Here is a 22860-nt window from a genome sequence, read left to right as displayed (position 1 = left end):
CTTCATGAATGTTTTTTGTGACAAGGAAGTATCTGTTCCAATCACTTAATCAGAGAAAAATCAGAGTTTTAGAAATAACGGGACACTCAGTAGAGCCATTATATTATATTTTTTACAAGTGTATGTAAACTTCTGACCACAACTGTACCTCATCAGTTTTGGATTTGTCTTATATCATAATTCTTTTTATTAAAGGGGATATTTTATGCAAAAGTGTCACGACCAGAACTTGGAAGACCCGTGATGACACCAAACACAGTAAAAAGTTCAATAAAAAGTCTTTATTAGATGTAACATTATTCGAAGAGGGCGAGGCAGTAGATAGAGTCGGAGAGGAGGCGTGGGTCAAAACCAGATCGGGACGAGCAGGTACAGGGAACAGGCTGGAGACGTGGTAGAAGACAGGCGAGGGTCGTGGTGGCAGGCAGAATTCAAGGCAGGGTCAGGTGTGAAAACGAGGTCCGGAGGCTGTGATCAGGCAAGGTGAAAGGCTGGAAGATCTACTGGCAAAGAGCGTTCAATAATCTGGCAGGGGACTGGTGGCTGACTGGTGAATATATAGCAGAGGGAGCAGGTGTGTGTAATGAGCTGATGATAGGGACAGGTGAGATAAATGAAGTGGCTGAGGGCTTGATGAGGAGGCAGCAGAGGCAGAGGAGGGTGAAAGACTGGGAGTCATGACAGAACCCCCTAGATGGATTTTCTACCCCCTCGACGGACCTTAAGAATGGATAGGCTGGCATTAGCATCGGAGAGGCTAGCCATTAGCATGTCTCGGAGTCACTTACTCTATTAGATGTGGGGATTTTTTTGTACATATTATATAGTTTTAATAAAGATAACATCACAATTTAAAAAAGTATTAACCTGTAATTCAATACAAAGGATTTAAAATCCAAAGATGAAAAGTACAAACTAGTTAGCTCTGGCTTTTTCTCTGATATGTGCAAGAAAACCAAACTATATAAAATGTGGATAACAACGCGTTCTGTCAAAGGAACAACTGTGATTGCAGGTCTGATAGTATGTCATCCGTTTAATAAAAGTTTAAAAAAATGCATCTAGTAGAGTAGGTGAATCTCCGAGACATGCTAATGGCTAGCCTCTCCGATGCTAATGCCAGCCTATCCATTTTTAAGGTCCGTCGAGGGGGTAGGAAATCCAGCTAGTGGCATGCCTAGGCATGCTAATGGCTAGCCTCTCCGATGCTAACGCCAGCCTATCCATGCTAATGGTTCGTCGAGGAGGTAGGAAATCCAGCTAGTGGCCAGCCTAGGCACGCTAATGGCTAGCCTCTCCAATGCTAACACCAGCCCGTCCAGGCTAACGCTAGCCTTTCCATGCTAATAGACAGCAGAGGGAGTGTTTGAACCAGTCAATAACCAGCCGAGGGCTGCTAGTGCCTAACGTATCTAGTAGTAACGCCGGTAAAGGTGCTATTCCTCAGTAAGCAGCGCAAGCCTCTCAGTACCGGCGCCAGCTCATCATTAATCAGATCAGTAGTTTGCTTCAGAATTTATATAGCCTCCTGCTGCTGTGCAGTAGTCTTAATTTTGGCCCTCACACCGCGCCATAAGTCTGGGGGGCCGGCGACGGGGAACCAGTAGACGGCACTGCGGAAGTCTGGGGGGCCGGCGGCGATGGGTGAGGACCGGACTGGCGGTGATGGCTGGATGCGGAGAGTCCTCCGGGACCACCATCAGAATGGGATGCGGAGCGTCCTCTGGAACCACTGCTGAATGTGGATGCGGTGCGTCCTCTGGAACCACTGCTGAACGTGGATGCAGAGCATCCTCTGGAACCACCACCGGAACAGGATGTGGAGCATCCTCTGGGACCACCGCTGGGCCTGGATGCAGTGCGACCTCTGAGACCACCGCTGCAACAGGGTGCGGTACGACCTCCGGCACCACCGCTGGAACAGGGTGCGGTCAGTAGTTTGCTTCAGAATTTATATAGCCTCTTGCTGCTGTGCAGTAGTCTTAATTTTGGCCCCCATACCGCGCCATAAGTCTGGGGGGCCGGAGACAGGAAACCAGGAGTCGGCACTGCGGGAGTCTGGGGGCCCGGCGACGGGGAACCAGGCGCCGGAACTGCGGGAGTCTGGGGGGCCGACAACGGGGAACCAGGAGCCAGGACTGCGGGAGTCTGGAGGGCCGGCGGCGATGGGTGAGGAGCGGACTGGCGGTGATGGCTGGATGCAGAGCGTCCTCCGGGACCACCACCAGAACGGGATGCGGAGTGTCCTCTGGAACCACTGCTGAACGTGGATGCGGAGCGTCCTCTGGAACCACCACTGGAACAGGATGTGGAGCGTCCTCTGGGACCACCGTGGGACCTGGATGTGGAGCGGGCGGGTGGTGCTTGGACGGAGGTTGCTGGTGACGGTTAAGGCGTCGTCGTCGTGTGGAGGTTGAGATGGCGTCAACAAGAACAGGGGAAGAGGAGAGGAAACCAGATCTGATGGTAGCAGGAGAGTAATGATGACTCGGGACCGACAGAGTAGATATGGACGAGGTGACTTGGTGTCCCAGGGGTGTGGAGTTTGAGGCATGAACGGGCGATGAGCCAAGGGCATAGGTCTCCTGCAGATGTCTGGCAAACTCTCAGAAGGACACCGGTCTGGATGGACGTACTAAGAGATAGTCAATGGCCCACACCAGGGCAGGAACGGGATAGTAGAACTCAACCGAGGAGAAATAACCCCAAACTGAATCCCAGATGAAAAGCTGAGCAGCTCTTTCACCAGGGCTCAGACAAACACACGAATTTACTATGGGGTTCTCTATAACCTAACCGAGTGTATTCAAGCCTCAAATAAGATAACACTGAAGGGGGAGAAAAGAGTGGCGAGGATACCTCCGTGTCACCACTTCTCAGAGCCTTTTTCCCCCTGTCTAATCCTAGTTTCACCTCTTTAACAGGGTGAGGTGATTTCTAAATGAGGAACAGCTGGTCAAAACTACAGAGCACCAGGAGATGGGAGCTGTTGGTGCTGCTGCTGAGGCCATCTATTGGCTTGTTGCAGCAGTTACCGAAACACTCCCGTAGATTGGTCTCATTTGCGTCAGATTCTAACTTTTGTCTGGGAATTTTCTCAGAGTCCTTAACGTTTAAGAAACTGGCCCCCTGGAGCTGAGAGGCAGGAGTTGTTGCCTCAGGTGTAAATGGAGTCTCATCTACCATCTTGTTTGTCTCAGTTTTCTGTTTTGGCGGACCTTATAACACTAGGAGTCCTGCTCTTGTTCATCTCATCTTCAAGAGCGTCAAAGGCAGCTTGAATTTTGCTGACTTCTTGAAGTGCAGCCTGAGCCTGCATCAGATCTGATTGGTGTTTCTGCTGAGACTCAAGGAGCTGGGATTGTAACTTGTCTCCCTTTCTTTAGACTCCTGCTACTCCTGAATATCACAGACTTTCTGCTCAGAGACTTAGGACTCTAAGCCCCAACGCTCAGAAACACATGCTTGGTCATCCATCGTCTGTTTTCAATGCTTCAGGTGTGAGAACGTGTGCTCTAACAGAAGTCTGTTTCTGCTCAGAGCTCAGAAGTTCACTGGTAGAACCCTCTTCCATCTGCTGAACCAGCATCTCGACATCTCTGGTCCTAAACTCTTGTTCTTCCTGAATATTCTGTTCAGTAATTATGTTTAACTCCTGTAGATTGGTCTCATTTGCGTCAGATTCTAACTTTTGTTTGGGAATTTTCTCAGAGTCCTTAACGTTTAAGCAACGAGCCCCCTGGAACAGGGAGGCAGGCGTTGTTGCCTCAGGTGTAGATGGAGTCTCATCTACCATCTTGTTGGTTTCAGTTTTCTGTTTTGGCGGACCTTATAACACCACGAGTCCTGCTCTTGTTCATCTCATCTTCAAGAGCGTCAAATGCAGCTTGAATTAGGCTGGCCGCTTTTGTTTATAAAACACATAAGTACACATAACAGCAAGGCATAACATTTCATTAGAACTGAACTAACCATAGAACAAGTAAAAACACTAAGAAACGAGCTAAACAAGAAACAAGTAAAAGCTAACTGAGCTACGTTAATGAGCTAACAAGTACTAAACAATGTCAGAAACTGCTGCTAAAAAAAAGAAAAAAGAAAAAAGAATATCACCAAGTTTCTGCTCAGAGACTTGAAGTTCATGGGTAGAAACTACAGTTCCTCCGGCCGTACCGTCAGTCTCTTGGATGGAGGGAAAGTGTTCTCTAAGTCACTTTCTGCCTTCCTTTTCTTCCGATTCTCGGTTGGCGTCTGGGGCCTAACAGCAACGTTTTCACTCTCTTCAGACTCTGAGCTTGTAGAGTCCTCATCTGAGTAACAGCAGTGGTTTTGAGCTTTCAACATTTGAGAACGCAGCTCAATCTCTCTGGTCCTAGACTCTCTTAATTCCCATTGTAACTTTCTGATGTAGTTATAACTTCCTGTTTTAGTTAGCTGGTAGCGCAGCTGGGATTCATTCACTCTCTTCTGGTGCAAATCGTCTTCAAGAACCTTGAGAGAAAACAATAAATGTTTTTTCTCATCGTTGAACATCTCTCGTTCTTTTTCTCTGTCCAGTTTTTCTTGAGCCATTTCCGATTGGACCACTGCAATCTGATCTTCAGACAGCCGCCATTTAAACTCCATAACTTCAGTTGCTACCACTTGCTTGGAAAGTTTTTCCTTAAGCGACTGAATTTCCAAACTCAGCTGATCGATCTGAAGCTTTGAATCAGCAGGTGAGACGCTACGATGTTTGTAAAACGCCTCGTGCCTCCGGGGAGATTTTCCCTTTTTGGCTTTGTGTATGTATTCTACTCTGCTCATTTTGAACAAAACAGTTACTAATTACTGAAATATTTCAAAAAGCAAGATAGACAAGCACTGAGTGGAGAGTCAGAAAGTGTGTGTGTTCACCACCTGTGGACCCAGACTGAATGATTGTCAGCTTTGATGATGCGGATAAAGGATCTTATATGACATCATCAAAGAGTACAACCAAGCCCCTCCCCCTTGAAGTATCATGGTTCTCCAGAGCACTACTAGGACTTCTGTTTCCATGGAAACTAAAGGCTTGTCTGGAATCTTCTGGAACCTGGTAACAAGCAGTAGTAGTGCTACACCTGGGGAGGTTGACATTAATCACCTTTATTATTCTTCTGCAGACATAAATTCGGCTTGATCGGCTGTTTTGCATTGATTTTGTCATAAACTAAAGACAGAAAGAAATCCATAACACCTCGATGATTTGCCAGGACCTCTGGACAGCTGTTTTTAATGTAATTGTCTCTATACTGAAGTTAAAGTCTCTTTAAAAGACAAATTGGAAACTTTAGGGGAATCTTTAAGCGATTATCTCATTCGGTCTCCTAATACAAAGCTAAAGTAAAGTTATTCCCACGTTGAATCACATTTCTGCTAGGAACACTTCTGTCCTGAACACAGACGTAAGCAACTAACTGTATTTAATCCTCAGCACCCTCTAATTGTATCTCCATTCAACCAAACTACTTGCGGAAGATCTTTCCTTCCTGAATGGGCTCTGTCATTTTTAGAAAACAAGCAGTTGTTGGCCACACCCACTCATCCTCCTCTCAGGCTGCTATAGGCTGAGAAGCTCCAATATCCATGAGGTGCTCAGAGTAGAGCCACTTCTCCTCCAACAGCTCTCACTTGCATATGAAAGGGGGCTCTACTCTGATTTCCCTGTTTGAGAGGTCACAAACGGGGACTTTTTGAAACGGTTTGTTTTAGGTACAAAATTCCTAACACTAACAGGGTACGGATGGATGGATTTGTTTCATGTTTGGAGTGTTTATAGAGGCAGTAGAGACCCACATGGCAGCACAAAAGGATATAAAAAGTGAGTTTTTACTGTGTAAGCCTCAGTACCCTCTAATCACGTCTCCATTAAACCGAACTGCTTGCCTCTATGTATGAGCTAAATGTGTAAAAGGATTAACAAGACGGATGACTACTATCTCTAGAATGTTGAATTCACTGAAAGTAAAGTCCAATTTCTTTATCATGGTCTGATTTTAACTTCAGTCTGGAAAACAGAAACTCTTCTGCCATCTTTATTGCTTTAGAAGAAACACCTTTTCCTCAGAAACACAGAATAGAAACACCTTTACTTGCCATTTTCATGCAAAGCATTCAGGTCTCCTAATAAAGTCACAGAGATCCTGGTAGTGCAGGTTGATTGCTGTTGAAGTCCAAGAATTGGTCTTTAGGGCAGCAATCAAATATCACAATTATGGAGGTGAATCTGCCGCCAGGTAGGGCCTCAAATGAATGGAGAATGTGCACATCATTGAGCAAATAACACACCAGTGATTGGCAATAACCGCTGGAATGTGGAGAAAAGTCAAATGAAAGGCTGTGAGGTGAGACAAGCGGCCCCGGCAGCGTCTGTAGAAGGCTTTCACACAAACGCACTGCAGCCTTTCTGGAGGAACATTTTCTTTTTGATGACGGTAATTTTCTAAAGAACTCCGCTGCCATGAAAGTGAGGAGGCTTAATGGCCGAGTCCGTGAATAGCATCTCCGCTCAGGTCATCAGCTCACGTAATGTTAATTTGGAGAGTGGTGATCAGAAGTTGCAGAAATACTCCAGAGAGGGTATGATGCACATTAGGAGACATCATAATCTAAGATGTGTTTAGGCTGAATAATAGAGACGGCATGGTGCTCCTCATTTTCCCCTTTATATCATAAAAGATTTCTGTAAAATAAGAACTAATCAGGTTTATGTCCCCAACTCCTACATCATAGCATTTTTACATCTGCCATTACATGATAATTGGATCTGTTGTGTTTTTGGTGACCCACCTCATGATGATCACATGGCCCTCCCTTTGAAGACATCATGGAGGCGCCCCTGTCTGAAGCTACAGCATTCACAGGAAAAATGCTGTTGATTTATTTATTTATGGGTTTTTTTTTGCATAAATAATCATTTAGCTCTGAATGGATGGTTTAATTGCTTCAGCTTCCTCCCATCTTCCAATGTCAACCTTCAGTGGATGTTAGAGTCTTCATAATCCCTCAGATTTCTGAAACATAAATTCATGACCTCTAATGACCTCTGCCAGATAATATAGAGCATCTAAGGGATGTGGCGAAACAGGAGACATGAAGATAAACAGCTGATGATAATATCAGCTGAATATAAACTAAAACCTCTGTTCAATTGTTTCCAGCAGAGTAATTAGATTCAAATCAGGTTGGATGACAAAGGGAGTCCAGTCTGATGGGTGTGCAGGGTGAGTGTCTAGTAAATTAATTTCCTTTCTGAGATTTTTAATTTGTTTTTGAATCCTAGCCTCTATACAGCCTCAAACTGTAAGAAATCACATCATAAAAGGACAAAACACTCAGTTTGATTCAACAAACTGCTTCCAGATTTCCCATTTTTATGTATTTAATCAATGCAACACTCTAGCTGACAGGGAATGCTCTAGAAAATATGCTGAATCAGCTTTTTAAAAGGGACAAAACTATTTGCATTGATGTACCGTATTCAGATTGTTCCAGCTCTGATGGTATTAAGTAGTTTTAGCTTTGCACTTATAGTGTATATTATAAAGCAATAAACAGCAACCTGCTGTTTACCTCTGTATCTGAACAGTTTCTTGTGGTTACTGCGTCCACATCAGCAATAGATGTTCAGCATTAGAAGGAAAAAAACATTTTCAGCTTTTACACCAACCAGCTCAAAGAATACTTTCCAAAATGTCCCCCATGTGTTTTTCAGCATCTTTGGGTGGCTGATAAATAGTGTGTAAAGGTCAGGGGTCACCAACTCCAGTCCTTGAGGGCTACCATTTGATTTTCTCTCTTCCAGCTCAGTGATTTTCAGGCTTCTGCGCAACTCTACAGAGTGAGGAGGTGATTGGTTCAGGTGTGCTGCGAACCCAAAAATCAAAAAACACACCAAAAGTGACTAATTCATAATTCTTCCAGCATTATTTTACACTGAATGTTCTTTTTTTTGTAGCTTCTCCTCTTGAGGAGAAAGCAGTCTTGAGTTTGCAGAAAATGAACTCAAACAGCAAAACATTTCATGAAAACAAATGACCCAAGTCCATGTGAACTGTAAATGTTACTAATTTTATTTTAGTTGTACACAACTGATGTTGATCTCGTGTTTTTCAGCTGTTTCTTGAAAACAGAGATTTGACCAAATGTTTCTAATTCAGTCTCTAGTTTGAGTCAAGGACAAAAAATGGCTCATTTGTCGAGAAGTTTTGGTTTCCATGAAAAAGGGAAATTGTTTATCGCTGTTGAAAGTTGTGTTCTAACTACGACACTTACCAGATAAGAAGAAACTCCAACTCCTGATTTATTCTGGTTTGATCTGGTCTGACTCAAAACCATTGGAAGGCTCAGCTTTGTCTCTGGACATAAACAGTTTGTTAGAGGTCTGTAATATATTATTTTTAGTTTGACCCATTTAAATATTTTTGCTGAAAATGTTTAATTTACACTGTACATGAATCATTAAATAGATACGTGTTTAATAAATCTGTCTCCTCCTGGCGGGTTTTTGGAGCTCCACTGATGTTTTCATTTACATTTGGAGGCAACCCTCTCACCATTCTTCTTTGAGCAGTGACTGATCCCCCGTTGAGATGTTAGAAATGTATTTCTGACTCAGAATTTCATTAGAATAATGAGCCATTTGGTCCAGAGTTACTGTGGTGATGTGCTAATGAAACCCACTTTGATCTAAAATAACCCAGGAAGCCCAAATGCACCCCAGACTGATGCGTGGAATTCAAACAGACCCGTTCTGCCGGGGATCCCGTCAGCGAGCTGGTAGCAGAGGGCTGAGGAGGGGAATGGAAACAAGTGAAACTAACTCTCAGAGCTGTTGTCTTTGTTTTCCTCCTGTCCTTTGCGTTTGTCTCATAGTTTTATAAAACCTGCAAAAGCATTTCATTAAACTTAGTATTTTTAAAACAATCCTTTTGGTCAGTGGCTGATGGAGTTCAAGGCTGCTGAAGAGCCGGAGCATCTCCTGACCTTTTCTAATGATCCCTTTGAACAAGTTTTAGCTCTAACAAGCAGAGAAATGACATCAGTCCTTATAACAACCTACCTCACATCATCTTCATTCATTCAGCCACTAATAAAGACGGATTTAAGGCCAAAATGTCAAACTGTATGCAACAAATTCATGTTTAATAAGGAGTTAAAGATAATGGAATAGTTCATTCTGTTTGAATCAAGAGTATAAAAGGACATAAACGATACTCCTGCTGTCAAATTAAAAGGTAAGAAATCAAATCTGCTATAAAACAATCATTTTTATTCCAAGATTAGTTTCTTGCAAACAAAATGTCTTAATTATGTTTGAATTTTGTGGTTTTATGTGTTATTGTTTTATTCAACAAAGGAAACTGAGTGATAACTTCATTTATTGCAGCTTCGCCTCAATAAACAAAATAAACAAAGGCAGACTGCAGCACCACTGCACTGAAGCTCTAAATATCTGTGAGTTTATTTCATTTGGAATCAACACAAATTAAATAATTGTGTATCAAATTCTCATGTTTGACTAAAGTTGATGACAGATTTGTTATTTTTATGAGTAAACATTAGCAAAGATCTGAAGCACAAAACCCAGACTCTTCTTTGTAAATGATCAAAACTAAGATTATAGACAAAAAGTCTAAATTCGGTGTCTCTATGGTGCTTCTTATTAGACTGGTTTATATTTAACCAACAGAAGTTATAATGTCTGTATAAACCAAATCATGTCAGATTCTACCGATCTGTTCTGTGGGGTACCCCAAGGCTCTGTTTTGGGTCCACTCTTGTTTCTGCTGTACATACACCTTCTTGGACAGATAATTGATTCTTTTCATAATGTTTCCTATCACCTATATGCAGATGATATTCAGCTGTACTGCTCCTTTAAGGATTCTGAGTCCTATAAACTGTCTGAATTACTAGAGTGTCTATCAGCTATCACCAGCTGGCTAGAAGATAACTTACTTCAGTTAAACTCTGAACAGACTGAATGTCTGATCATTGCCCCTGAGACCATGGTTCCCTTGATTAGTCAAAAACGTGGTCATTTATCTTCTGTCGTCACGACAAACTTAAGGAGTTTGGGTGTTGTTTTTGACCAATCAATGTCTCTTGAAGGCAACACAAAAACGTTGGTCCAAAACTGTTTTTATCATTTAAGAAATATCTCCAAACTGTGAAGGTTGGTGTCAAAACATGAACTTGAAATGGTTATCCATGCCTTCATCTCCTCCCGTCTAGATTACTGTAACACACTCTTCACATGTTTTAACAAAAAAGCGCTTGGCCGCCTTCAGTTGGTCCAGATCTCTGCAGCGAGGCTCCTAACTGAAGCAAACAGAAGAGCACACATCACTCCTATTCTGATGTATCTGCATTGGTTACCCGTTAACTTTAGAGTTCATTTTAGAATCCTGACTATAACTTTCAATGCTCTACATGGTCAAGCTCCTCCCTGTATTACTGAACTGTTAAAGCCTTATGCTCCAACCTGAGCCCTCAGGCCTACACACCACAACCTTCTAGAATTTCCAAAGACCAGATACAAAAGTCGAGGTGATCGCTCCTTCCAGACTGTTGCACCCTGACTTTGGAATGATCTTCCTTTATCCTTACGCAGCGTTGACAGTCTGGACACTTTAAAAAACAGCTGAAGACCCGTTTATTTAAAACTGTTTTGATCTAAAGCTTCTGCTTTTCTTTCTTTTTTTAACTCAAATTGATAACCATCTTTCATTTGTTTTATGATATTTATGATAATTTTATCATTTTGTGACTTTGTTTTTCTGATTTTAATAGATTTTATAATATTTGTTGTTCAGTTTTTTAAAGCACTTTGATTTTATGACCTTATAATTTGTTTTTTGTTGATATGAAGCAATTTGTGATTCTCTTTCTTTGATGAGTGCTATATATATAACATTTACTTTCTTACTTACTTACTTGCTTACTTACTTACTTACTTACTTACTTACTTACTTACTTACTTACTTACTTACTTACTTACTTACTTACTTACTTACTTACTTACTTACTTACTTACTTATTCAAACTGAGTCTTTCTGTGGAGTTTATCAGCAGTTTATGTCAGCTCACAGGAGCCAAGACAGATAAAATGGGACTGGTCCATCTTTATTTTTACACCTGTGTGCCTCCATGATGTGACATTTCCACAGCATCTAAAAGAAAATGCCTATGCAGATAATAACCAGAAACAGGTTGAGTTTGAGCTCACATTCACACAAGAATTATAATTTTCTACCAAGCTGCAAAAGTTTCTGCAATGTGTTAAAGCAAGCTGAGTGTTTGAGTCAAACCAAAAAGGGCGTGGGTGGGCGGTGGTCTGAACCCTGTTTTCCATTTTGGGTGAAGCTGACTGCACGCTGGCCCGTCATCGATTTTCCATTCATCCAGTCCCTGGCAGACTGCAGCCTCCTTTTTGTGTGCAGCTGGACCCTTTCATTATTTACACTTGAAATGATAATGACATCATGTGTGCACAGCTGCAATATTTGCATCCACGTTGCTGGATTTGTGTGTCAAAGTGAGCCTTCTGCTGCAGCTGTAACTAAACTCACGTGCAGCTGTGATTAAACAGAACCTTTCTGGAGTTGATGGAGCCAGAAAAGGTTTTCAGTTTTTGTTTGGTTGCTTTAGTGCCATGCAGGAGGAAGATTTCTGGGCTTTCATCCCCCCATGGAGTAAAGGCTGCAGAAGGGGGCAGATGATTTGGCAAAGAGCTGAGAATAAAAGAGTAGAAGATTGTTTTTATTTAGTCTGAACACTTAATAACAAACACAAGGAACACTCCACGCACATTTACAATCTCTGCAGCGATCAAACCGATAGAAGATCTTACAAAACTTGGCCAAACAAGTGAGTCTCGAAGTCACACTGAATACTAATGGCTGCTTCTGCTCCTGGTCTCTGCTCAGCTCTCACAGCTGAGTCAGATATGACTGAAACATTGACATGATGATCAAGATGATAGTTTATTATGCAATATAGAGCTTTGGATAAGTGTCGGGTTGGATGATGCTGTGCTCTCTTTGTACCTCAAAGCTGCACCGCTTATTCTGCTTAGAATCCGATGCGTAAAATCTGTTTTTGGCGCGTTTTGCGTTTTTCGCCTTTACTAAACGTCACCACTTTAAAGACCTTCCCCTCTAAATTATGACACATATTTACACGGAGAGCGGCACGGACGAGCCAGATGAGTACTATTCCCGACAGAATACATATTCGGTGTAGCTTGTCCAGATTTTGTCCTCGGTCGGGTCGTTGCTGGTGTAGGCGCAGGTGCCGGTGGAGCTGCAGGCCACCATGTGGAAACCCGCCTCTGTCAGTTTGTCAAACGCCTGCTCTAGAAAATTATACTTCAGATAGTAGCGGGACGTGTATCTCTCCGGGGGCCTGTCCGGATCCCTGCTCTCATTCAGCGTCTCCCCGAACACCTCTTTGGCCAGAGAAGTCTTCCCGCAGACGGTGATGCGCGCGACTCTCCTGAATTTGGCGTCGGTTTGGATGTCTCTGCCAATTGTGTAGGAGCCGCGGTATCCTATCGTGATGTAGCCGGAGCGTCTGGAATCCAGGGACGGGGAGCGCATGGCCCCGGTGACGGACATAGTGCGTAAAGTGTCGGTTCCACCGAAGGACTGCTGCGCGCCCTCCTCCGTGTCGCTCTGGCTGATCTCCTCACTGATCGAGTTGTCCTTACTCACCCGCGGGTTGAGGCGTTTGGCGAGGTCCCGCAGCAAGAAAAAGTCCGCCTCCCTCTGTAGCCGACTTTTCTCCGGGAAGTAGTCCGGCAGGACCAAGTTCAGATCACGGAGATAATCGAGGATGTAGCGGAACAAGAAGCCGTCCCTGTCCAAGAAGAAGCGCCCCTTGCTGTCCCTCGCCAGCTCCTTGGGGGACTTCTTACTGAACATGTTCCACAGGAGCGAGTCCGGGACGGCGATCAGAGTCTTGTGTCTGGTCACATAAACCTGTCCCCCGACGTTCAGCTCGATGATCTCTGAGAACAGGGAGCCGGGGTCCCCGCAGCAGGACCCCCCGCGCTCTGCATCTGCCAGTGCCATCTTCTCCGAGCTACTGCGCTGACAGGATCAGAGGAAAACACTGAGGTGCCAGTCCCAGCTGCTGGCTTATGAAGCCTGAGTTTAACACGTGCGGATGTGCGCGTGCACGCAGGGGGTGACTGTTAAATTATCATTTAACTATTGAGTTGCTGTCTTGTGCAGCTTTCTTGGTTTTACGCATAAAAGGCGGAAAAGCAGAGCCATGCGCCTTATCCGGCAGCTTCACCCAAAAAAAAAAAGTATCATCCATATGGGACTCATCTCAGCCTGGTGTCTTTCTAAAGCAGCACCTCCTCCTGAGGGTTTAAATAGTGAAATAAATGATGTTCAATTAGAATCTATGCTTTTACTTTGAAGGAACCATTAGAATGTATGGAGAGAGTGACACCTACAGTAGCTCCAATGAAATGCAGCCATGATCTCTCTCTCTCTCTCTCTCTCTCTCTCTCTCTCTCTCTCTCTCTCTCTCTCTCTCTCTCTCTCTCATTCTCTCTCTCTCTCTCTCTCTCTCTCGCTCTCTCTCTCCGGATTCAGCAGCATAACAGAGTTTAGTCAAAGTTTCTGCACCTTGGAATTTTTGGACACTTTGAATTGGTAAATGAAAAATAGAAATCAAGCATTTCTTCTAAGAAATTCAGCAGGATTAGAGAATGATTAAATTATCACTTTTTGTTCCACGTTTTAGAGCAGGAAGTGAAACATGGAACTGAGTTTGGTGTGTTTAGTTTTGACGCATGGATTTCAAATTTATTAATTCTTGTTCTTGTTTGGTTTTATTATCATTTCCTGAAATCCAGTTCCTTTAAGGGTTTGTACTTCTACATTTTCCCTATTAGATCTGACTTTGTGCATCTTCCTTTTTTTGGCTTTAGTTTTTTTTTTTTCCCTGTTTGGAAACCCACTGATGTTTCCGGATGTTTATTTATTTCTTCATTCATTCATTCATTCATTCATTCATTCATGATGGCTTCTCATCTCATGTGTGAACATTTGGACCTGCTTATTGTGTGTTTGTGTTGGGCACAACTATTTATCTCTTAAGATTTTGACCAAAGTGTCAGCTTCTTTTTCTTGACATCTGTAAAGTTATGAGGCTAAACTAAAAACGTCCAAACATTAGCTAAACCACATTATAAGCAGCACACATTTAGAAAAGCAGATGTTTTCAGAATTTTATAAGGTTAAAGGGACAATGTGGCCCGGACGAGCAAGATACTTTTTTAAGTTGAATCACTTGAAAGAACAATTGAAGCTTATGTCTGGAAACTTAGCGGCCTCATCAAGCTGAACCATTGCACGAACAAAAACCTCCCATATTTCATCACAGAGGTCACGTATGAACCTCTAAACATGCTGGGTGGACAGATTTAGCATGTAATGAAAATATAAAAGGTCAAGATAGGAAAGAATCATGTAAACAACACATCACTGAAGAGATATTAAACTTTTAAATGCTTTTACATGATAAAAAATATCTAAAAATTTACTTCTGTTGAACTTTTTATTATCATTAATAAATAACAATAAATCTATGTTGGATGTTCTTTAATGTTCTAATGGCACGTGTCACCTGTAGTACTCAGACTGTCCACCAGAGAGCAGAACACACACCTGGTGCAGCAGGTTTGTGAGGAAAGCACTAATCCTGTTAAGAAAGTAGAGGGCTTAAAGTTTGCAATTGGGAAATTAATCAAACCCTGAAAACGACTTAATGCAATTTACAATTTATTAACTTTTTGGTTTTAACTTTCAAGTTTGCATAGATTGAGCTAAACGTGTCAGCAGCTGAGTCATTCCTGGCCAATAATCTGCATGTTTATCCTGCAATATGACTTGAAATTATATTAAAATCATTTAATAATCTGACTCAAACAGCCATAACTCCAGATGTTTTTGTTTTAATGTAAATGAGATGTACCTAATAAACTAAATAAAGTTGCTTCAATATTAAATTAATAAATAAACAATGGTTTTTATTCCAAGATTGTTTGTAAGACTTAAGATAATGTTTTAATTATAAATTAATTTGTGGTTTTATGTGTTAATATTTTTATTCAACAAAAGAAATGAAGTATTAACTTCATTAATTGCAGCTTCACCTCAATAAAATGATAAAATGCCTGTATTTGTACAGTAAGCATGTAGTGATAGTGGAGAGAAAAACCCGGCTCAGCGCCCCCTCTGTATTATCTTTGAATCTAAATCTTTTCCCTCTTGGTGCTTTAATGTTACTCCAGACAATACTTTCTACATTTTTTTTGTCTGTGTGTAACTTTACTGTCGGTTCAGCAAGAATTCAGACATCCTGTTGTTCACGTGTGTCACGTTGCGGAGTTGGTAGGACCCAAAATGCAGTAGCCAGGATGACACGAGGCAGGGATGAAGATTAAGTAAAATCCTTTATTTAAAGGTGAGCCAAAAACAAAGTAAATCCAAGGCTGGGAGCCAAAATCCAAAAACCAGATAACAATCTGGAAATCCAAAAACCTTAGAGAACTCGAGAAGACAAAAAAAATCCCCTAATAATCCAGGAGAGACTAGACTGACAGAATTACAAACAATGGACCGACAAGACAATGGGAAACAGACAGGGCTTTATAGACTGCGGCACAATGGGAGGCAGATGAGCTGCAGGTGAGTGGGGAGAGAACCAGGTAAAGGCAATAACTAATCTGGGAGGAGGAGCAGGAAGGAGCAGGGGAGGACACCTGACCTGACTGGGGAAGGACACACAAACACACACACACACACACAAACACACCTAGCTGAGAAGGACATACACACACAAAACTGAAATAATAGACCTATAGAAATATGGTGGGGAGACCAAGAGTACATGAAGAAAACCAGGAGGGAGCTGGGGCCAAAAAGGCTGGAGCTACAACTGGAGGGGCTGGGGATGACATGAAGGGCTACAAACAGAAGACAAATAAATGAGACGCAGACAAAGGACACATGAGGGCACTATGAGACACAAAAGGGGAATCTAGAGAGGGATGGAGAACATCAGGAGACACATGGGGAAAGACGCAGACCATGACAACGTGTGTGTGTGTGTGTGTGTGTGTGTGTGTGTGTGTGTGTGTGTGTGTGTGTGTGTGTGTGTGTGTGTGTGTGTGTGTGTGTGTGTGTGTGTGAGTGTGCGGGTGAGTGTACGTTCACCTTGGAAATTGGTTGCGGGAGGGGAAGTGTAATTGTCAATTGTTTTATACTTGGGGAGGGGGGCTGGGATGGGAATATGGGATCTATAGGGCCATTTTAATCTGTGAAGCAGTTTGAGTTGCATTTTTTTCGAATGAAAAGTGCTATATAAATAAAGTAGATTTGATTTGATCCTCACTTTCAATTTTACTGATTTTGTGTCACGTCATCAGAAATCTCTGAAATCTCACATGAGTGAATCAATATTTTTGTTTTTCAGGCTCGGTTATGTGATTGCCGGTGGGTGACTCGGTCCAGACTCGTGACAGATTTCTCTCTTCAGAACTTCCCGTTGCAGAAAGCTGAATTTCCATCGCCTGCGTTCTCAGAAAGATGTGGATTGTGAAAGACACAAACAGTCATCAGGTCTTCAGACAGATTATGGTCAGCATTTAATCCAAAGGAAAGGTTTCATAAATACATGAGGACTTAAAACTCCAAGATCAGGTTTTGTAATTTAGAACTTTTCTTCTGATCACGTTTGTTTTTTTCTCTCGTATCTGCTGGAGGTGACACGATCCAGTCATTGTGAAACTATCCACTTCTCATCGCTGGGTTTTTAGTCACTTTGGAAATTTGGTGGAGCAGCCCACAGACCATAGTGATGGACTATAAAAGCTACTGATCTGAGATGTTTAGTCAGCTGAAGAGGCTGTTGAGGGGACGCGATGCTGCGCAAGGTACTGCTGGCTTCGTTTACACACCTTATCTGTATTTTAACATCCAAAACATTACATTTAGAAAGTATTTTGTGTTTAATATTTGGAGTTTTGCACTGAAGAGCTCCATTCTGCCTCACCAGGGTATTACAGAGAGCTTTGGAGCTGCCATCCAGGCCCTTAACGCCATCCATCTGACAGATGGTGTGATTACCAGAAGCAAAAGGATGATGCTGGACACTCTGGGTGTTGGACTGTTGGGAAGCAGGACAGCTGTCTTCAGCAAGGCTCTCAAATACAGCCAGGTACAGGGAAATACACAACACCACAGAAAAACCCAGATATCTGCACCTAGTTTCAAGTAAATGTAAGAAAAGCTAGATATGAAAACCTTTTCACTAAATCTTTAGAGAGAATAAATTAGAATCTGGGTCAATATTTTCTGTACATTTACAGAAATCTGATCCGTATTCTTTTGTGATTTTTGTTTTCTGTAAATCTTAAACTTTCCCTCTTGACACAACGGATTTATGTGTGATTGCAGGTGTTCACGTCTGAGCAGAGGAGCAGCGTTTGGGGAAGGTCGGATGTGATTCTCCCTCCTCACTATGCTGCCTTTGTCAACGGCATCGCTGTAGGTTCAGACACATGAAAGCATCACGGAGGATTCTGCTCTGCTTTGAGCTTCGCTTACCAGCTGTCTCTGTCACAAGGTTCACTCCATGGATTTTGACGACACGTGGCATCCTGCGACTCATCCCTCTGGTGCTGTGCTGCCCGCCCTGCTGGCTCTGGCTGAGACCCTGCCCAGCCAGCCCTCTGGCTTGGACCTGCTGCTGGCCTTTAATGTAGGCATCGAGGTGCAGGGCAGGCTCATGAGGTTCTCCAAAGAGGCCTACAACATCCCTGAGAGGTGAGGTGTTTTTGTTGTTTGTTTTGTTTTTGCCAGTTGAATTAAGAAACCACTAGATAGGAGAAGAAATTATTTAAGTAGAAATCTTAACATCTAAAGCACCTTTTTAATACTTAATCTTTGTTTTAAACAATCAGGTTCCACCCTCCAAGTGTTGTTGGAGTGATGGGAAGTGCTGCAGCCTCGGCTAAGCTCCTAGGGCTGTCTCCAGCTCAGTGCAGCCATGCTCTGGCTATAGCAGCCTCCTCTGCTGGGGCTCCCCTGGCCAACGCCGCCACGCAAACCAAACCGCTCCACATTGGGAATGCGGCCCGAAGGGGCTTAGAGGCAGCTCAGCTGGCTCAGATCGGAGTGGAGGGGAACCCTGCCATCCTGGATATGGACAGCGGCTTGGGGGTTTACTACAAAGACTACAGCCCCTCGCCTCTGGCTGATTCAGATTCTGGAGCCTTTAGGTGGATTCTTGATGCTCAGGATGTGGCGTTCAAGCGCATACCCGCTCATCTGGCCATGCATTGGGTTGTGGAGGCTGTCCTGGCAGCCCGTGCTAAGTTTCTTGACAGAACGGGGAACTTCGACCTCAGCCAGATCCAGAACATCACACTCAGAGTTCCTCGATCCAAATACATTAACTGCCCCCTGCCCACCACAGAGCACCAAGCCAGGCACTCCTTTCAGTTCAACGCCTGCTCAGCCCTGCTGGACAACAAAGTCACCGTCGCGTCTTTCAGCCAGGCTCAAATCAACCGTCCTGCCCTGAGGGAGCTCCTGTCCAAAGTCCAGCTGGAGACACCGGAGGACAACCTGCCCAGCTTCGACAGAATGTACTGTGAGGTGGAGATTAAGTCAGCTGAGGGGCTGAGCTCCTTGGCAAGGTGCAACACCTTTTACGGCCACTGGAGGAAGCCGCTCAGTCAGAAGGACCTGGAGGAGAAGTTCAGCCTGAATGCCTCCACAGTGCTGTGCACAGAGGGGGTGGAGGGTGTGATCGATGTAGTCGGGAACATGGAAAAGGTGACGGAGTGCTCAGTTTTAGGCTCGTACCTGAGAATGACGAGTACTTCTGAGCAGCTCTACAGCATGAGGATTATGTGATCTAATTAAACCAAATGTAATAGATCATTGAAGGAGAAAGAGCTGAATGTAAATATGTATACAGCTATATATTATGTGTGTGAAATAAAAACAGAAAATCTGATTTCCTTTATTTTAATGGGCTCACAGCTTAGGAATTCTCTAAATCTGGATGGAAAATGATGAATCAGTGCATTAGTGTGAGAATTATGGTAGATAAGCCAGAAAATCACACCACGTAGATGTCAGAACTACCACAAAATCACAGGTTTTAGGCGTATACGTAGGGTTTTTGTCTCTGCAACAATAAAGCTTCATATTTCTATAGTCCTCTTTGTCTCAGGCCAGTTTCAGTACGCCCTGCACCATTGATCCAATGCCATCGAAGATCTCGTGGATCGGAGCATCGCACATGAAGGCGCAGGTGGTGACCAGCTTGTTCTTCTCATCCACGTGGCTTTCAGCGACACTCTTGCTCACGTGTTTGCAGCCAAGCTGGCTGATGGCTGCGGCAGTGTCTGCCGTATCTGGATACCTGGAAAACAAGAACAAGGCTATTCTAGATCTTTTCTAGAAGATCTTTCAAACGCGCTTAAACCGGTTTGACTCACTTGCTGTCCTTCTCGATGCCCACTGTGACCTCACACCCAGGGAACACCTTGGCAGCCAGGACAGGTGAGATGCAGCAGAGTCCGATGGGTTTGCCTTTGCTGTGGAACGCCTGCAGAGCAGCTCTCACCTGGTCGTTTACCGTACAATCTTTCCCCTGCACTGCCCACGTGCACAGGTTCTTAGCTGCCCCAAAACCGCCTGGAAACAGCAAAAACACGAGAAAGAACAGAGTTTTACCTGGATCTGTTTCTGCAAGAGGATAAAGAGCTGGAGTCAGGATTCGGATAATGACATCACAATCAAACCTGGAAAGATGACAGCATCATGGTTTTCAGCACTAAGTTCAGTCAGATCCTTGATATTTCCACGGGCCAGCCGCGCACTCTCCACCAGCACGTTCCTGCTCTCTTGAGATGGTTCCCCCTTCAGGTGATTCACCACGTGCATCTGCTCTATGTTGGGAGCAAACATTTGCACCTGGAAATTTAAAAGAAGGGAAAAATATACAAAAATGAACAAATAAAAAGACTAATTTTCAAATAAGACCATCAGAAAAGTGCTGCAGCAGTAAAAAGTGTATTAAAAGTTTAATTTGAAGGAGAATTTAAAACTAAAACAAGACTGTTCCTAGTGTGACGTCAAAGAAAGGGTGTGATGATTCAAAATATTCAAACAAGTCAGACAGAAACTTTGTTACAATTTCTGAAAGACTATTCTGGAGAGAAAAACAAAAATAAAATCAGGTTACAAACATCTATAACAAGAAAACTGTAATAAATGTAGAATACTGAGCTCGTGTAAAATACTCCACCTAAACCTGCACGGTCCTCATAATAAACAGCGTTATAAAAACGCCCGTCTGCTTTTAACAGAAACATCAACCGTCTGTGCCAAAAACATGTTCATTTAGTCACTTCGTGGTAAGTTAACAGAAGGTCACTTAAAAACAGGCCTTTTAAAAGAGAAAGTTACATATCACCCAGATTAGCTCACACCTAAAACCACAGACAAGCAGCAACACACTCACACTAGCGCCTCCTCTGCTCAGATGGACCAACACAGCAGAGGCTTCGTGGATCTCACTGCCGTCATAAACTCCGCAGCCTGCCAGCACTACCGCCACTCGTTTAGCCATCTCTGAGGAGGAATAACGTCTATTTAGGCTCTGAACTCCTCTGAGAGCAATGCACCGACCACCAAGGTGCAGGAGAGAAAGCATGGCGGACTATTAGACGCCCCTTTTTGCCTTTTTGTGACTTTTTCTTCTTCTACAGTTTAAAATGTAGTGTACAGAAGCGTGGTAGGCATTTTAGCGTCCCTTTTGGTGAAGCTGGGTACTGCTGATGCTCACTAGCCTGCACCCTACAAAGGTTTTGCTGAATCATATACATACATTGTGACACAGGATTTTTCAAAGTATTGTGTTATGTCTTTGCCCTTCGGGCCACCGTAGTTACGTATGACGTTGGGCACGTCGTTGTTGGTTGCTTAGAAGCTAAGCTATGTAATGTGTAGTGATGGGATTTATGGCTCTTTCATGGGAGCCATTCATTAGTCGGGGGGTATTAAGAGCAACATTTTCCTGCTGTGTCCATGAGGGAGCACAGGGTTGGTTAGCGTTCCTCCCATAGATATGTATATAAACACGTGTTTATATTGTTTATATACATATCTATGGTTCCTCCTACGTCCGTCACAGCGGTGGGTGGGGTTTGAGCGGGTGCGTTTGACCGGTAGGTTTGTTAAGATGAACAGTTCTCTACAGGGACTCAGCTCTCATCATTCACTTTGAAACCCCGTTCAAAAGATTTGATTCGTTCGTGAACGTCACATCACTAGTAATGTGCCGCTGCTACCAGAATGGATTCAAAGAAGTTCCTAACTCCTATAACCGCCTCATCATTATACTTACCTGAGATAATGGTGCGGAACATAACAAGTGGCTCAGTTGGCACCTTTGATGAAGTCGTGGAGCAGTGGAGCTCTTAGTATTTTGTGGAGGCTAATGACATTGATGACTCAGGATGAGAAAATAGTCCCCACATTTTTGAGTGTGATCGGACCAAAGACGTTTACTCTGCTTTGCAACCTGTTACAGCCAGCAAGTGTGATGAATGATACACTGTAGCGTAAAGCGCTTTGGAGTCCTTACTCTGAGAGGTGCTATACAAGTGCAGGTCATTTATCATTTATAGTGTTGATCAGGTAGAGCTTTGTTGCCAGCGTTCCACTGCATAATGGCTTAAAACACGTATATATAAGTGTTAGTTTTTACATAAACCATTGGATGAAATTACACAAACTGACTGGATGTATGGATGAATCCCAAAACTATTTTACATACAGAGGGCAACAAAACAATAAAAAACACTAATAAATCAGAAAAGAGTACAACCTAAAACAGAAGAAAGCAAGCTATAAACACATTAAATTTATTATGTGAAATAGAGGTAACAGATTACAGCATTTATCTTACAATGAAAATAGGTGAATTTGATTGCCACCCACATTGAGCCAGGTTCAGCTAGAGGTTTCTTCCCGCTAAAAGGGAGTTTTTCTCTCCACTGTCGTTACATGCTTGCTTAGTGTAAGGGATTGCTGTGTAGGGTTTGGTAAACTGAGTGCTTTAAGAACTCAATATATATTACCTCTACTTATGACCAATAAGCTGTGATACTCTATATAAATATGGAATATCAACCTGCTTGGTCTTTACTGTGTTTAATCAGAAGATAGGAATCTTTGTTTATTCAGGGATTGTAAACACTTTGTTTTGATTCAAGGAAAGAGTCAGGTTTGTAAAAGTAAGAATTTAACTCACAAACAATTAAAGCATGACAAGTTAACTAATATTTACTGTAATGGATGAATCTAGATGTAGTATATGGTGCCTATGTGTGAATGCGATGTTATCAGAACTTCCGTATCTAGGAAAGCTGAGTTCTGGGTGTAAAAGAATTTGGATCGCGTTAAGCTATGGAGTTAATTCTTATCAAAAAGCATCAGACGCAATCACACTGTGTTCTACCTCACCCCTTCGGAGACCCTCTTCACGGATCAAGAGGTCATCGAGGTCGGATAACCTCTTAGCACCCAGGTCCAGTAGATTGACCACAGCACAGACTTTTCCCGTCCAGAGATGTCGCCAGGCACACAGGTTGGATGGAACCGTTTGCGTCTAGACCCTTAAGGAGTCGGAACAAAATCAGCTTGTTCAGCAGGAACCGATTGCTGTGTCAGCTTGCAACAACCTTGACAGCGTGTCAAAGCTGCTTAGTTAAAGACTTCACCAAGGACAGCCGTT

The 22860-nt window shown here is 43.1% G+C and overlaps 4 protein-coding genes across 4 annotated transcripts; 1 reads left to right on the top strand and 3 right to left on the bottom strand.

Moving 5' to 3' along the window:
- Positions 1-248: 248 nt before the first annotated feature.
- Positions 249-11705, bottom strand: LOC139062757 (uncharacterized). The gene is made up of 2 exons (XM_070544471.1): positions 8296-11705; positions 249-7887 (listed from the first exon to the last, which is right to left on the bottom strand). Exon 2 carries the CDS (start codon positions 2576-2578, stop codon positions 1952-1954), a length of 627 nt encoding a protein of 208 aa, XP_070400572.1. The 5' UTR covers positions 2579-7887; positions 8296-11705; the 3' UTR covers positions 249-1951.
- Positions 11706-11768: 63 nt separating this feature from the next.
- On the bottom strand, positions 11769-13442 carry kctd12.1 (potassium channel tetramerisation domain containing 12.1). Its single transcript, XM_015966033.3, has one exon. The coding sequence runs from the start codon at positions 13095-13097 to the stop codon at positions 12237-12239; it is 861 nt and encodes a 286-aa protein (XP_015821519.1). The 5' UTR covers positions 13098-13442; the 3' UTR covers positions 11769-12236.
- A 2680-nt stretch (positions 13443-16122) lies between these two features.
- acod1 (aconitate decarboxylase 1) lies at positions 16123-18965 on the top strand. The gene is made up of 5 exons (XM_015966034.3): positions 16123-16978; positions 17101-17262; positions 17502-17591; positions 17671-17870; positions 18008-18965. The coding sequence occupies exons 1-5, from the start codon at positions 16967-16969 to the stop codon at positions 18963-18965; spliced, it is 1422 nt and encodes a 473-aa protein (XP_015821520.1). The 5' UTR covers positions 16123-16966.
- Positions 18966-19063: 98 nt separating this feature from the next.
- On the bottom strand, positions 19064-20819 carry zgc:162944 (glutamine amidotransferase-like class 1 domain-containing protein 3, mitochondrial). Its single transcript, XM_015966036.3, has 4 exons — positions 20584-20819; positions 19862-20033; positions 19556-19754; positions 19064-19479 (listed from the first exon to the last, which is right to left on the bottom strand). Exons 1-4 carry the CDS (start codon positions 20773-20775, stop codon positions 19284-19286), a joined length of 759 nt encoding a protein of 252 aa, XP_015821522.1. The 5' UTR covers positions 20776-20819; the 3' UTR covers positions 19064-19283.
- Positions 20820-22860: the final 2041 nt, after the last annotated feature.

Source organism: Nothobranchius furzeri, chromosome 14 (assembly GCF_043380555.1).
Source record: "Nothobranchius furzeri strain GRZ-AD chromosome 14, NfurGRZ-RIMD1, whole genome shotgun sequence".
Taxonomy (NCBI): domain Eukaryota; kingdom Metazoa; phylum Chordata; class Actinopteri; order Cyprinodontiformes; family Nothobranchiidae; genus Nothobranchius; species Nothobranchius furzeri.
The sequence above is the reverse complement of the archived record's forward strand: the minus strand, read 5'-3'. Positions and strand labels throughout refer to the sequence as shown.